Source organism: Lepidochelys olivacea, assembly GCF_965140295.1.
Source record: "Lepidochelys olivacea isolate rLepOli2 genome assembly, chromosome: 3".
Classification (NCBI taxonomy): domain Eukaryota; kingdom Metazoa; phylum Chordata; order Testudines; family Cheloniidae; genus Lepidochelys; species Lepidochelys olivacea.
This window is the reverse complement of record NC_140413.1, coordinates 127,326,235-127,342,386: the sequence shown is the minus strand read 5'-3', so window position 1 is coordinate 127,342,386 and position 16,152 is coordinate 127,326,235. Positions and strand designations below refer to the sequence as shown.

Sequence of the window (16,152 nt, the reverse complement as noted above, 5' to 3'; positions counted from 1 at the left end):
AAAGTCTGAGATAGATCCTCTTTGGGCAGTACCATCTTCATTTGTTCTGCTCACGATTCCAGAGAGGGTAGCTTCCCAGCAGAAAATACCATCCTGGAAATATAGCCTACACAAAGGCAGTATGTTGCACCCTATGAGGTGGAACTTGCCAATATGCCAAGCAAATGTCTACAGGTCCAGTGGGAGGTGTAACCTTCAGGAGAAAATCAAAAGACATGGAAGGATGGAGTGATCTTTAGAAACATTCTTGTAGGAAGGAAATGCTGCTTCTTAAAAATGCCCCTTCTTGGCTGAGAATTTCTCATGGGCAGCTCTCCCACATGTGCACCATTGCTGATCTATTATTATTGTAGCTTATATATGCCAGTTTATTTACATGGGATGTGTTGGGAGTAACTCCTATGAGAGAGAGTCAACAGTACATTTTATCAGTGACTACATTTTTGTCAGACAGGGGTATCAAGATCATATGCATTTACCCTTCCCCACACTACAAAAACCAGGGGGTCACCCAATGAAGTTGGTAGGTAGCAAGTTTAATTCAAACAAGAGGAAATACTTTTTCACATAAGACAGAATTAACCTCTGGAACTCATTACCATGGGATGTTGTGATGACCAGGAGTAAAACTGGGTTCAAAAAAGAACTAGATAAATTCATAGAGGATAAGTCCATCATTGGAAGATAGGGATGTAACCCCACACATTGGGGGGGGGGGTCGACTGTAAACCTCTGATTGCCAGAAGATGGGAGTGGATCTTTCAAAAATTGCCATGTTTTGAATACTATCTGTGAAGCTCTGGTATTGGTCATTGTTGGAGACAGGAATCCCGGGTAGATGGACCATTGGTCTGATCCAGTATGGCAACTCTTGTGTTCTTATATGTATACATATACTACCCATTGCTACCATACTGTATGGGGAAAATCCTGAAGGCTTTACTCGGGTTTTTATGTGGCCTTTACCTAGGTTTTGATCTGCAAGAGTTTGCTCACTGGCTTACCCATTGAGATCTGGGATTGTATTTTGGCTCAGAATGAATCAAACCACTCCTAGCTTTCTCCCTATATTGCTCTTACCTGCCAGGCGCTGTATTGCAGTCAGAGGGAGCTAAGTGCATTTAGAATCTGGCAGAAGTCGGCCCTAAGATTGCTTTTTAACTGGTGTAAAAAGAAAAACAAGAATAGGCTGCATATACAACAAAACACCACTGCAGAGTAGGAGATGCAGGAGGGCCAAGGGGAGTTCACCTTTCTCTTCCCAGAACAGCAGCTCTCTTGGCAATCAGTCAGTGTTTTGATATTTTGTTGGTATTTCCTTACTTCACCGAGGCGGCTGACTCCCCTTGGCTGAGGACAGCTGCAAATCCATCATGTAGCGCGACATTTGGCTATCACCTGGGGAGGCTTCCAGCCTGAACAAATTGTGCCCCACTGGGAGCTCCTGCGGGTGTGGTTGATGCCGGAGCCACCAGCTAGACCGGGAGGAGAGGCTCTGCCGCACCTCCCCTCCCTTGCTTGCTCTGCCGTTGCTATAGCAGCAGCCGCAGCAGCATCCTCGCACTCAACTTGCACCCATCATTTAAAGAGCAAATTAAGGTGCTTGTTTTTTTTTTTTTTAAAAAGTGGGTGGTGGGAGGGGGGAGAAAGGTAGTTCAATTTACTGCTGCAAGAGAAGCATTTACTCTGACAAAGTCACTTTGCAAAAGCTAGAGCTGCAATTATATCCCTCCCTCCATCCTCCTCTTCTCCCCCCCCCCCCCGACCTCCTCTTTCAAAGCCTGAGTGTGAAGCAGCAGCATAAGCAGCTTCTCTGTGTGTCTGTCTCTCTGAGGAGTGGGAACTGGTGGTGGTCACACAAGAAACCATACTACAGACCTGAGCCAGGGGCTCCAGCAAACCTCAGAGATTGCTGCATTCTGCTAAGTCCTCTGTGTCTGTTGGGCACTGCTCACTTGCTCACAGTTCTGGCTGTGTCTCTCATCCTCTTCCACTCACTCACACATTTTCTTCCTCCCTCAGCCTTTGAAAGAAAAACTCCAACATGCCAATTGCCCACTTACTGGAGCTATGGAAAAAGATAGAGGTGGAACCCATGGACACGGAGGTGAGCCTCAAACCAACCCTTAATGATTTCCACAGGCATCGCAAGTCCATTGCAAATGGACCAGTTTGAAGAGGTCATTTATATAAAATGCGTATTTATTTCTTTATATGGGTGCTTTGGGGAGTTCTCTCTCAGCATGGGACCCAACTGCTCTGTTTAGCAAAACTTTAGGATGTCTTTCTTTTTAGTGACTTGTATTGTGTTGTAAGGCAAACCCACTTGTTGATGGTGATGGAAGATGTATTCCCTGGGTAGGGGAGGGAGTAGCTTAATTAATTTAACAATGGGTTAAGTATTAGTGGAATGAGATAAGTCTAATGTTGTATTAATCCCTCTTTTGGAATGATTCTTAAAAAGGGAGATGACCAGGAAACTTGTCATGCCTGAGCTCAAAGGCTGCTGATTTCTGAAGTGATGGGAAAAACTTCAAACTGCCTAGTGACCGTGTTGGATGCTTGCTTAGGCACCTACTTTGAGCAAAACAAAGTACTGATCAATACAGGTTGCTTTACAGAGGTGCTCTTTTAGTGAAGGGGATCTCTTGAAGATATTCTGGGGCACTCCCAAGACTGGAGACTGCCTGATGTACAGTTTCACTATATAGTTTACATATAGATTGAATTTCATTGACTTTTTAAAAAGTGTAAATAGGTGGAATTAGTCTAAAATGTTTGACTAGAATAATGTTGCTTCTCAAATGTAATTAGCTACATTGATTGATTGAATTTGTGTTCTCTTGTTTCCTAGCTAAACCGTTCCTCTTACTGCTAGATGTAGTCTTGCTAAATAAACGTGTCTCCCTTGTATTCCAATATCTACTAATTTTCTTCCACTACAAAATGCTTAAAGGAAGGGGCAGAGATGTTTTTTGTATTTCTTTTTCCCTGCACTTGATTCTGAGCTACCTTACATTGGTTTTACATCAGTGCAATTTAATTGACTTCAGTGGAGTTACCTACAATGGTACAAAATCAGGAGTAAGATCAGAATATACCCACTGTCTTTATCACCTCTAAAAATCATTTTTCATACACAGGACCATGCTGTAAGTACCTGCCAGAGAAGGTAATTGGTAACCCATTATAAAACTCTCTAAGAACTATATAATATCATTAGAGCATCTTGACTGCATGAGCCCTTTATGTCTGCAATATGTGTAGTTTTAGATTTTTCTCTTATACTTGGGCCAGGTCTACAGTAAAAAGAGAGTCAACCCAGCTACGTTGCTGAAGGGTGTGGGGAAAAATAGCTATGCTGACCTAATCCCCAGTGCAGACAGTACTAGGTCGACTGAAGAACCCCTGCTGTCGTTGCAGTGAGAGACTACACTGAAGTATTGCAGTGGTGCTGCTGCAGCTGTACTGGCTTAAGTGTAGACATAGCCTTAGTCTCTGCCCTGAAGAGCTTAAAACCCTCTTTGTGCTGGACTTTCTGTAGCACGGAATACAATGGGGAGCTGGCCCAGGACTGGGGCTCTGGGGTTCTACCGCAGTATAAATGATTGTGTTGGAAATGAACACAAGCCACAAAAACTAACGACCATACCACTAGTTACATTACTAAATGAGAGCAAGACTTTTTTTTTAATGTAGACTTATGTTTAAATTTTAAAACCATGTGGCTTTTTCTAACCATAATCTTAGTTAAGTAACAGATTTCTTAACTGTAACTTAAATGACAAGATTGCAAGAAACCAAGTCCTGTTTCTCAAACTGAGACGCTGAATTTGCAAAGATTTCAGATATGACTTGAAGTGAAATACGTGAAAGATAAGGGAAAAGCATTAAAAATAGAATTACAGTAAATAACTTGGTGTGGAAAAGACCCTACATGAGGAATGTATTTGCCTGGGGCTGGGGGAAGATGATCAAATGCTGTCTTGAGCCATAGACTTCATCTCCTTTCTTGTGGCAGGTCACTTTCTCTCAGTTGATTTGTGGGAGAATCCCTTGTGTAGTCCAGAATAGCCCTGAAAAATTGCTGTTTTAGGAAAATCTAAGTGTGCTATCAAAAATGGCACCTCTGGGTATAACATTCTTGCCCCCTTTGGCCCACACAGTTGGCCAACATTTGGGGCCTTTCTGGGCCGTTTCAGTTAGGCGAAATTGGGGATAGAGGTTGGGTGTTCCTTTGGTAGAATGCTGTTTATTTACAAACAATGCGCACACAGGCCTGTCTACTCTGAACACAGTAAACACAAATAACAGCAGGCAGTTGCCTTGCTCAGAAATCCAAGTCTGCCTTTCCAGTGAGTACTGGGTCCAAAAGAGTCAATCTCTCTCTCTCTGCTTTCTCCAAGGACCGTGCTTGCCACTGTTTCTCTCGCTTTCTGCCTTTCTCACACAGCTGCAGCCAATCAGCCCCAACAAAACCCTTCAGCCCACACGGAGTTAGCTTTGCCACGCAACCCTGTGCGTCTGGTGGTAGCCTCAGCTGTCGCTACGCTAAAGAGCATTTAATTGTTCCTTCCATTTAGCTTCCCAGGGTATGTCTACACAGCAAAGACAAACCCACGGCTGGCCTATGCCAACTGACTCTGCTTCAGGCTGCAGGGCTGTCTCATTGATGAGTAGACTTTCTGGCTTGGGCAGGAGCCTGAGCTCTGGGACCTTTCCACCTCACAGAGTCCTTCAGCCCAAGCCTAGATGTCTACACTGCAGCGAAACCGCCCTGTGCACCTGAGTCGGCTGGCATGGGCCAGCCATGGTTGTCTAGTTACTGTGTAGACAGACCCAAAGAAGCATGCTGAGCACACCCATCAGCTTTAACCAGATCTGTGGTTGTCTTTCCATCAAAGACCTGCTCTGATGGTCACTAACAATTCTTCTAGCACAGCAACTTCTTCTAAAATGTACTCAGACCTGTATTTTGTACTAAGGTGCCATGGTGCTAGGGCACTTACAAACATAGGATAGAGCTGGGCAAAATTTTGGACTCTTTTTTTTTTTTCCAGCCAAAAATAAAAATAAAAATGCAGGTTTGGGACAACCAGAACATTTGGTGAATATGTGTTCGTTTCACTGAACTGTTTAAGTCAAAACAGGAGACATTTTTGGAAATGTCCTAACAAACAATTGGACACTATCAAAACAAAACACTTCAGCTTTTTGGACTAGATTCACAACGGTATTTAGACACCATTCACAAACCAGGTAGTTGTGATGGTTTCCCCCCTTACACTCAACAGCCTGTTGGGCAGGGCCCCCTCTTGAGGTGTGGGGGACATAGGTTCAAACCCCCCACTCTGGAGCAGAGACTTGAACCCAGGTCTCCCCACTCCCAGGAGCATGCCCTCACCATGAGGCACTCTGGAGTGGGCGGTGTCTCGGTCTCTCCTGTTGGAGCTTTTCCACATTTTTATAAAATATTTGAGTAGTCCTTGGGGCTGGGAGATGGAGAGTGACTCCATAGCCCACTGATTAGGGCACTCACCTGGGAGGTGGAACCCCTGGGTTCCTGTCCATGATCCAGCGTGGAGACTTCCGCCTGGCCTGGCCCAACCCAAATGAGTATCCTAACAACTGGGCTATTGAGCGTAAGGAGATCTCCTTCTCTATTCTTGTGAAACTAGCCCTTATTTTCCTTTTCCTTTTTCTTAAAATACACACAACAATCTCATTCCAACTTTTCAATTTGACAATTTCCGTTCTGGTTCAACCCAAACCAAAAAACTGTTAGGTGTCCCACGAGCTCCCCTCCGGAACTGCCAGCAAAGCGAAGTATTCTCTGTTGTGAAGTACTGAAGTGCTAAAATGCACATCCATTACATACATGCACTACTAGTTGTCAGTCCCTGCCACTGGGTTGATGATGGGGACTATGTTTTTGTGCGTGTGATGAACCAAAAATAAGAAGACTATATACTTTGTTCCTTATTTAAATTAGGACCCTAGATCAGTATTGTTGAACTTAATTTCCAGCTTAAAAAAAATAAGTTTGGTAATGGGTTACAGACTTGTTTGTTCTTTATATGAAGGTTTTGTTTTATGAATAGTTTTAACAAGGGTTAAAATTGTTAGTATCCAAAAGGTCTCTGTCTTGATCCATAATCATGGCTTATGTCTAATTCCTTCCACTGATTTTTGTTTATAACCATCTATAACACATTCTACTCATGTCTGTAACATCCTTATAACCTATATAATTTATTAACCCTTTATAAACTATTTAGAAAAAACACTTTATATTAAAGTGTGACTGTTTAATTCTAGCCCGGGTGAGTTTGATAGCTGTTGAGCAGCCTTTATGATTGATTTTCAATGGAAACTAGAAGCCTAAATACCTTTTGTGAATCTGAGCTGTTCCCTCTCCAGTGGACAAGTGTCCACATTACAACAGCCGCCACAATGATTTGAATGCAAAGAACATTCCTCTTTTACAAATTATTAAATTTAACTTTTATCTTGGCTACACTTTAAAGTCTGCTGTGTGAAAACTTATGATTAGAATACTTTTAAGGAATTGGAATGGTGTTCAAATCCACGCAGGGTAAAATGTCATTTTGGGGGCTAGTCTGACATTTCTCCCCCACAAGATTTTCACGTTTTGTAAATATGCCATCTGCCAGGGAGGGAGACAAATGTCTTATTTCTTTTATATGTGCAAACCTTCCCTCTTATGCCAAAAAACCTTTAAAAATGCATTTACCAGTATCTGAGTGTGACTCAGTGCAAACATTTAAATACAGCACTTACGTTAAATCAATTTTATATCAGCGGGGGGTTCACTAAGGACATGTACTGCATTGTGTAAAGTGAGTAAACAAGGAAGGGTTAAGGGCTGAATTCTACTTTCTTTATCCATTGACTTTCAAGGGAACTACTTCTGTGAGTAAAGTAAATGGGATTTGGCCCTAAACCTTTTAAAGATGTTGAAATGAGAACATGTTTTTAGTGTATCTGATCTTGCAGTCTGCTCAGGCAAAACTCCATTGATTTCAATTAGGTTTTTTTTTAAAAAAAAGTGAACGACTTCCCTTGGGGATATTTTTCTGAGTAAGGACTTGGAGGATCAAGTCCTCAGTTACCCTGTCTGCTTTAAAAGCCAGGTTTTTTTCCAGTGGCCTCAGAACCCAACAGCTCCATCCCACATAGGTACCAAATAAGTGGCAGTACTGAACTCTTCTGAAAACTGTGGCCCTATGTGTTTATATGTTCTCTTTTACTCCCTTGTGAAAGTTTGCTACCTTTCCAGATCTCCAGAACGGTCTGTTCATGAATAATCTTGCTTCATTTTTATTCAATCTTGACAAGTTAATTGCACGAGTCTGTTTTTGATTATTCACCCATAATCTTGTATAATCGACATTGCACCCTTAGTTCTGTCCGTTATAGTCTTTTTCCATATGTTCCCCAAACTTGATGCAACCTATATTCACTCCTTACTTAGTTCAATAACAGGTAAGTAAAATACACACTATTTAATGTATATACACAATAGATTCAGTGTAGTTTTGTCATAGCATTACTGTATCTTTTAAAGAAAAAAAATAGATAACTGGATTCTAAAAAGTTAAGTCTTTTAGTTATGGGGTGGGTGGGGGGAAGGTTAATTTAACTATTGTAAATCTGGAGCAACTCCCTTGACATAATTTGATTCAGATTTACACCAGTGTGACAGAATAGTCTGGCTCAGAATTGTGTTTTTCTGAGGCTTTTCATAATCCATCTTCACGAGACTTTTCTTCTTTTGATTACCAGCCTGCAGTGGAAGATGCCATCTTGGATGAAGAATTTACAAGTGAGGTAATTCTGTGCATGTTATAATTTTCTGGATATTTTCATGCTTGTCAATTTTCTACTTTCATGAAAAAAATTCTAGTATTTCCCACCACCTCCAGGAAATACTGTGAGAATTGACTTTCACTCAAATGCTACTTTGAAAACTGAAAATATACTATTTGGGTTGGATGTTGAGGATCTTTCCTAGCAGTGAGGCTATTAAACTGTGAGGTAGCCTTTTAAGAAAAGCTATGGATGCCACATTGCTTGTCATTTTTAAAACTGGCCTGGAGAAAACAATGGTGACTATAAAGCAGGGAACTATTCTGCCGTGGCCAGGGAATGGTCGAATTGCTCTAATAGTACTTTTCTTTCCGTAAGTCCTGACATGTCAAGAATTTTTGCAAAACTATCAGTGGCCATTCTGTCCTAAGCATGAAGATTCTATTATTTTAAGAGTGAGACAGCAAAACTGTGTTGTGAAAGAGGCAGTCTTGTAGCTTAAAATGAAGGAAGAAAGATATGAGATGTTGGATGGAAGGAATAGGGGAGAAACTCAACAAAAAAGAGAAAAATGGGAGACTGGATTATGAGGGGTGTGTGTGTGTGTATGTATATGTGTGTGTGTGTGTGTGTGTAAATTAAAAATAACACAATACACACACAAAGACCGAGGGAGACCTGTGTATTGACTAGTAGAGAAGAAAAGAACTGGATTCAAAGTTAAGAAGTATGAAAGAATAAAAGATGAGGGTAGCTATGGCATACTGTCTCTTTACATTTTTATACAAGAGAGCATGTAATAGTGATCTGTTACTCTTAGGGGCCATTAAGCAATACATTTGCACAAGTTACAGTGAACTGGACTCAACTGATGAATTGATACTAAATGCTACCAAGCTTGTGGGTTTACTTCATTCGTCCATTAGACTGGCTCTTCATCCCAAATAGACTGTATGCTCATTAGCTTAACAGTGAAGATAAATAAACACTGCTACGGTCTTGTCTACACTACAGAAATACTGGCTTCTGATAGTGGTTTGACCTGTAAGTGTAGACAAGGACAAACCGTATTCAGTGCCATGTCAGAAACTGGGATTAAAACCTGCTCAGCTGGGCTCCCCATATCATCCTCATGAGCCTCAGGCTCATTGAAACCCCTACCCCTGAAAACCAGAAGGCTCCTTAGAAGTCACCCCACAAGACTTAGTAGACTTGTTAGGCCCCAATGAGACTTCTATATGATGGGGGCTAGAGAAGCTGCCATAGCCTCTCAATTCTTGCATGGGGGTAGGAGCTTGGAAGAGCATCAAAAACTCTTCCAAAGCCAGGGGAGTCCTGCAAGCTCCTGAGGCTTGGGGGTGGAGTGGGGCCAATGAACCTCATAAGACTTGTGGCTTGGAAACCCCTTAAGAGACAACTGAGGCTGATGTGGTGGTAAACTATGAATCTGCAGGGACCCACAAGATTTTGGATAGTGGGGAAGGGAAGTTGCCAAACTTCATAAGTAGAGCATGTAGAAAATATTTTAAGAAGGTATATCTGTTTTACATGGTCATTTTGTGAACACAGACTTTCAGGGGAAAATGGCTGGTTTTCCAAGTCTTCTAACTTTTTTTGCCAGTTTTTTTTATGATACTTTTTAATCACAAGGGTTACTACAGCTCTTGGCTTTCAGTTAACAAAATTTTGATTTTTTTAAAAAAAAAATATAGTGAACCTTGTGGAAACAACTTCAACATTTAAATTTTTTTCACAACTCTTTTTAAATTTCAACCCTCTCCGCTTTCTGGGTACTGATGCACTTATGCAGATGGAGCCTCCTGTAGACATGAGGAGGTGCATGAGGATTGGGCTCCTCTCTTAAGTGCAGTAGAACCTAAGAGTTACAAACGCCTCAGAAATGGAGGTTGTTCGTAACACTGAACAAAACATTATGGTGGTTCTTTCAAAAGTTTACAGCTGAACAATGACTTAATACAGCTTTGAAGCTTTACTATGCAGAAGAAAAATGCTATGTCTTCTTCTGCTCCCAGAGCAGATTTAACCCTCTTGCACCCCTGGATAGCAATGCAAAGTACAGAGGGAAACTGAGGCATATATAGGCGGCATAAAACTGTTACAGAAAATTCTCACATCACAGTTGCATTATATGGAGTTCTCACTGTTTCTTGGCACCTTGGTCTTGGGTTTTCTCTCCTTTTTATGTGCTTTTGCCTTCTATCTATAAGTATCCACAAAGTGCTTACATGGTGGTATCATATTGTACTGTTTTCTGTACTTTCCCCAGCAAGTGGGATGCAAAGTGAGTAACCCAGAACAGGGTGTGGCTATGCCTGTCTAAACAGCCTGCCTCAGTGGTTTTTATAAAGGGTGTGCAAAGAATAAGGAGGCTAAGAAGGCAGAGTTAGAGGTGAAACATCAATTACACCATGTAGGAGAGGGTCCTCTCTCCTCACCTAAAGTTTTCTCAAACACTCCTTTATTGCAGGGGCCCACAAACAAATTGTATGTCTTTCCCATTCATATCCTGCTGGTCACCATGAGATTTGAGCTCTGACTGCAAACTATCCAAGCCAGAGTCTGTACAGCACCAAGAACCCTTCCAGGTTTAACTTAGGCAAGTCTACCTATAAAACCACTACAGTGGGACAGCTGTGCTGCTGTAGCGCTTCAGTGTAGACGCTCCCCGTGCTGACGGGAGGGGTTCTCCTGTCAGTGTAGGTAATCCATCTCCAAAGAAGAGGTAGTTAGGTTGATGGAAGAATGCTTCCATTGACTTAGTGTTGTCTACATTGGAAGTTAGGTCTGCATAGCTATATCTTTGGGGGAGGGGGAGATGGATTTTTCACATCCCTGAGAAGTATAACTATGCCAGTGTAGGTTCCCTAATAAATAGTACAGAGAAGGACCAGTTTCTTGAATGTTAGGTTCCCATCACCATGGATATATGGACTACTGGCTGAGTGACTAATAAGTCTGCCTAACATCCTGTAGCAATCTTCTAGCTGATGGAAGTGCTGCACCCAAATCCAAAGCCAGTTTTATCAGGAAACCCTTCATCTATATTTTAAAGGGTGGCCTGAAGGCACTTAATGCAGACAATAGATTGCATTCACTGCAGGGATGTGTTTAAACAAAATGCTTTGGGCTATATTAGCATCCTTCCCCACTGCTATGCACAGTCCACATAAATCAGATAAAATAGAAAAAACAATAAAAAAATTACATTGCCTATTGTCTGAGTTAGTGCTGTCTGATTTTGCTGTCACTGGGACAAGTTCCTTGAATGTCCCAGAGGGCAAAAATGACTAAGAGAACATTAATAGACAATGATTTTCCCAGGACCAGCCAGCAGCAGGAAATATTGGTGTTACCCATGCTGCTTCTGAGACTAATTGAACACAGATGGCTGGGGTGTTTTGATTGTAAAAGTAGGACTGCTCTCCAGGCAAATTTATTTATCTGTAGAAGAGCATTTCCCTCTGTCTGAAAGTTCTAAAAGTGTTAATGAAACTGATGATTTAGTGACTTAGAAATAGATGTTTTGGCCAATGGAAGGCCTCACAACTCAGTTGTTAAAGATCCCATGGTGGTGTTAAGGAAGGGTGTTAATCCTAGACTGTGTTCTGACCAAATTCCTATCTGTCTAGGCTCTCCTTGTAGTTTCAGTTGGGGGCTGTATTCTTTATTTCACTTCCTAAGCTATTGAGAAGTTATGCTGTGTACACTGTAAAACAGTAGGTGCGTTCCTCAGAAATAGCTTCATTTTAGGTGGATTCAGCATTTTTATTTTTTTTTTTACACTTTCTACGCTTCTGTTCCTTTATACCTTTTCCAGGAGTGTTGCCAGTCTTAACTTCAGTATTTTCAGATCTGCTACTGGAAACCTGCTGTTGAAGTTCAATGTATTATCAACAAAAATGATTTCTCTGTCAAAGCTGCCACCTAGCCAGAAATAGAATTAGATAAAACCTCTCAATTTGTTTAATGAAAAACTCATGGCACAACTGAAAAATTTAGGATTTCAGAGCCACCCCTCACCCCCTGTTCTGAAATTTTCAAATATTGCTGTTGCTTTGAAAAATGTATTTCCTCCAACAGTAAAATCAGTAGCTAGATGAAAGTTGAGGAAGAAATGGAATTCTTGTGGTAATGTTTGGAGAGAGCACAGAGTGGCATATAAGCCAGGCTCTTTGGTGTCTAGTAGTCCAACAGGCAGGAGAGAGGACACCAGCAGTACCCTCTGAAGCTACTGTAACATACACACAATTGTCAAGGGAAGGCAAAACAGGTGCCCTAAATACACTTATCCATAGTTATTCCACATCTATTTTTATATAAATGCAGAAGATGAAGAAGACTAGACTGAGTACCAATATTAAAGGATAAACACAGCACTCTCATAGGAGTAAAAACGTAAGACTTCTTGCTCTTGTATTCCTGTCATCATGCTGACAATGTGTTCAAAGTACGTCTGTGCTTATGTAACACTAAAGTCAGTTGACAACAACACAAACTTTCCATAACACTGTGGTGGTATTCAACTGCCAGCTATAGAAAACCTGGAAAACACATTTCCAGCCTATTTGTAAATAATATAATGTCACTGAACTTACCTCTACAGCAATTTCAATGTAGCTTCAAAAAAAGAACAGGAGTACTTGTGGCACCTTAGAGACTAACAAATTTATTAGAGCAAAAGCTTTCATGGGCTACAGCTCACTTCATCGGATGCATAGAATGGAACATATAAGAAGAAGATATATATAATAATATACACATACATACAGAGAAGGTGGAAGTTGCCATACAAACTGTAAGAGGCTAATTAATTAAGATGAGCTATTATCTGCAGGAGAAAAAAACTTTTGTAGTGATAATGAAGATGGCCCATTTAGGAAGTTGACAAGAAGGTGTGAGGATACTTAACATAGGGAAATAGATTCAATATGTGTAATGACCCAGTCACTCCCAGTCTCTATTCAAACCCAAGTTAATGGTATCTAGTTTGCATATTAATTCAAGCTCAGCAGTTTCTCATTGGAGTCTGTTTTTGAAGCTTTTCTGTTGCAAAATTTGCCACCCTTAAATCTTTTACTGAGTGGCCGGTGAGGTTAAAGTGTTCTCCTTCGGTTTTTGAATGTTATGATTCCTTATGTCAGATTTGTGTCCATTTATTCTTTTACATAGAGACTGTCCGGTTTGGCCAACGTACATGGCAGCGGGGCATTGCTGGCACATGATGGCATATATCACATTGGTAGATGTGCAGGTGAACGAGCCCCTGATGGAGTGGCTAATGTGATTAGGTCCTATGATGGTGTCACTTGAATAAATATGTGGACAGAGTTGGCAGCAGGCTTTGTTGCAAGGATAGGTTCCTGGGTTAGTGTTTCTGTTGTGTGGTGTGTGCTTGCTGGAGAGCATTTGCTTCAGGTTGGGGGGCTGTCTGTAATCGAGGACTGGTCTGTCTCCCAAGATCTGTGAGAGTGAGGGATCATTTTTCAGGATAGGTTGTAAATCTTTGATGATGCGCTGGAGAGGTTTTAGTTGAGGGCTGAAGGTGACGGCTAGTGGCGTTCTGTTATTTTCTTTGTTGGGCCTGTCCTGTATTAGGTGACTTCTGGGTACTCTTCTGGCTCTGTCAATCTGTTTTTTCACTTCAGTAGGTGGGTATTGTAGTTTTAAGAATGCTTGATAGAGATCTTGTCGGTGTTTGTCTTTGTCTGAGGGATTGGAGCAAATGCAGTTGTATCTTCGAGCTTGGCTGTAGACAATGGATCATGTGATGTGTCCTGGATGGAAGCTGGAGGCATGTAGATAAGTATAACAGTCAGTAGGTTTCCGGTATAGGGTGCTGTTTATGTGACCATCGCTTATTAGCACAGTAGTGTCCAGAAAATGGACAGCTTGTGTGGATTGGTCTAGGCTGAGATTGATGGTGGGATGGAAATTGTTGAAATCATGGTGGAATTCCTCAAGGGCTAAGGAAGCGTTGTTCTAAGTCAGCCATAAAAATGCTGGCATACTGTGGGGCCATGCAGGTACCCATAGCAGTGCTGCTGACCTGAAGGTATACATTGTCCCCAAATGTGAAATAGTTGTGGGTGAGGACAAAGTCACAAAGTTCAGCCACCAGGTTTGCCATGACATTATCGGGGATACTGTTCCTGATAGCTTGTAGTCCATCTTTGTGTGGAATGTTGGTGTAGAGGGCTTCTACATCCATAGTGGCCAGGGTGGTGTTTTCTGGAAGATCACTGATGGATTGTAGTTTCCTCAGGAAGTCAGTGGTGTATTGAAGATAGCTGGGAGTGCTGGTAGCGTAGGGCCTGAGGAGAGAGTCCACATAGCCAGACAATCCTGCTGTTAGGGTGCCAATGCCTGAGATGATGAGGTGTCCAGGATTTCCAGATTTATGGATCTTGGGTAGCAAATAGAATACCCCTGATTGGGGTTCTAGGCATGTGTCTGCACAGATCTGTTCCTGTGCTTTTTCAGGGAGTTTCTTGAGCAGATGGTGGTGTTTCTTTTGATAATCCTCAGTGGGATCAGAGGATAACGGCCTGTAGAATGTGGAGTTAGAGAGCTGCGTAGTAGCCTCTTGTTCATATTCCAACTTATTCATGATGACAGCATCTCCTTTGTCAGCCTTTTTGATTATGATGTCAGAGTTGTTCCTGAGGCTGTTGATGGCGTTGTGTTCAGCATGGCTGATGTTATGGGGCAAGTGATGCTGCTTTTCCACAATTTCAGCCCGTGCATGTCGATGGAAGCAATCTATGTAGAAGTCCAGTCTGTTTCGACCTTCAGGAGGAGTCCATGCAGAATCCTTCTTTTTGTAGTGTTGGTAGGAAGGATTCTGTGGGTTAGTATGTTGTTCAGAGGTGTGTTGGAAATATTCTTTGAGTCAGAGATGTCAAAAGTATGATACAGTTCTGTGGTGACCTGGAATCCTGTTTGTGGGGCTGGACGGACAAAAGGAGAGGCCCCGAGACAGGACAGACTCTTCTGCTGGGCTAAGAGTATAGCTGGAAAGATTAACAATATTGTTGGGTGGGTTAAGGGACTACTGTTGAGGGTCCTTGTGGCATGTAGCAGTTTGGACAGTTTAATGTACTTTTTCTTTTGTAGAGAAGCAAAGTTTGTGTTGTAAATGGCTTGTCTAGTTTTTGTAAAATCTATCCATGAGGAAGTTTGTGTAGTTTCAGTATGCACAATGCCTTGCCTACAATCCTTCATCATTCAGTGGCTGGGCAGACAACTGATATAGGTCAGGCTAGTAATCTTCTAACCTACTGTCCCAAGAGCTGTTTTTATTACAATGTCAGATGAGGCCATTACCTTAAAGTTTAGTAATGGTATTTATGCTGGTGTGGTTTCCTTGTTAGGAAAGGTTCTATTAACTTGACATATTGGAATGGGACAGGGAGGTCTCTGCCTGGTTAAAGAGCTACCTAATCATGATCTTAATGATGACTTCTAATATTGGACCTAAGGATGGGATCCTCAAAAGTCTCTAACTCTTGGGTTTAGGCTCCTAAATCCCAGTTTTGGCTCCACTGTAAACCACAAAACTCCCAAGTCCCACCAAACCCTGTAGTCACCTAAACTTCACTCAGCGGAGAAGTTTTCAGGGTAAAAGCTCCCTAGCCACCTCTGTTCCTGCTTCTGAGCACATCCACTGCTGCCAGGCATCTGATGGAGATGGCAGTGCTGCTGCCACTCACCTTATCCATTTTAAACCAGTGGTTAGAGCACTCACCCGGGAAGTGGGAACCCCACATTCAATTCCCCTCTCAGGAGGCTGCTCTAACCACTGAGCTATGGGGTATTCTGATGTGGTGTGCCCTCAGACATGCCTGTTGAAGCTGCTCCACTCTGGATCAATAATGAGAGTGACTGGAGCAGCAGAATTGGCCCCAGAGTCTCCCACCTCCAAGGCAGGAGCCCTATCCATTGGACTGCGGTCATTCTCCTTCTCTCTTGCCCAATGACTGTTCCATTGTGGATAAATACATGACTCGCACATATCATTCAGCATTGCAAGGACTAAGTCCGTTTGTGGACTGTAACCTAACTACTTAGCTAAGGAGATAGAAATGCATGTATGGGAAACAAAGGTCAATGCCAATACATATGTGGGATATATGCAAAACTAACTGCTCTGAATTGATCTTTTTGCTGCGCAGAAGACTGACTTATCTGTTGTATTTTGTGTGTTGGAATAAACCTGAAACATGTAGTTTTACCCTGCGGCAGGAGGGATAGTAGATAAGAAGAATGTTTAAAAGGTTGTGTGCCTTAAAACGTCTTTTGATC

The 16,152-nt window shown here is 41.9% G+C and overlaps 1 protein-coding gene across 1 annotated transcript in view; it reads left to right on the top strand.

The window, feature by feature from the left end:
• The first annotated feature begins 1,833 nt into the window (after window positions 1–1,833).
• RPS6KA2 (ribosomal protein S6 kinase A2) overlaps window positions 1,834–16,152 on the top strand; it is a 475,722-nt gene continuing 461,403 nt past the window's right edge. Inside the window, exons 1-2 of the mRNA XM_084622451.1 lie at window positions 1,834–2,107; window positions 7,807–7,851. Of these exons, the coding sequence (XP_084478577.1) occupies window positions 2,045–2,107; window positions 7,807–7,851 (108 nt within the window). The 5' untranslated portion in view covers window positions 1,834–2,044. The remainder of the gene's footprint in view (window positions 2,108–7,806; window positions 7,852–16,152) is intronic.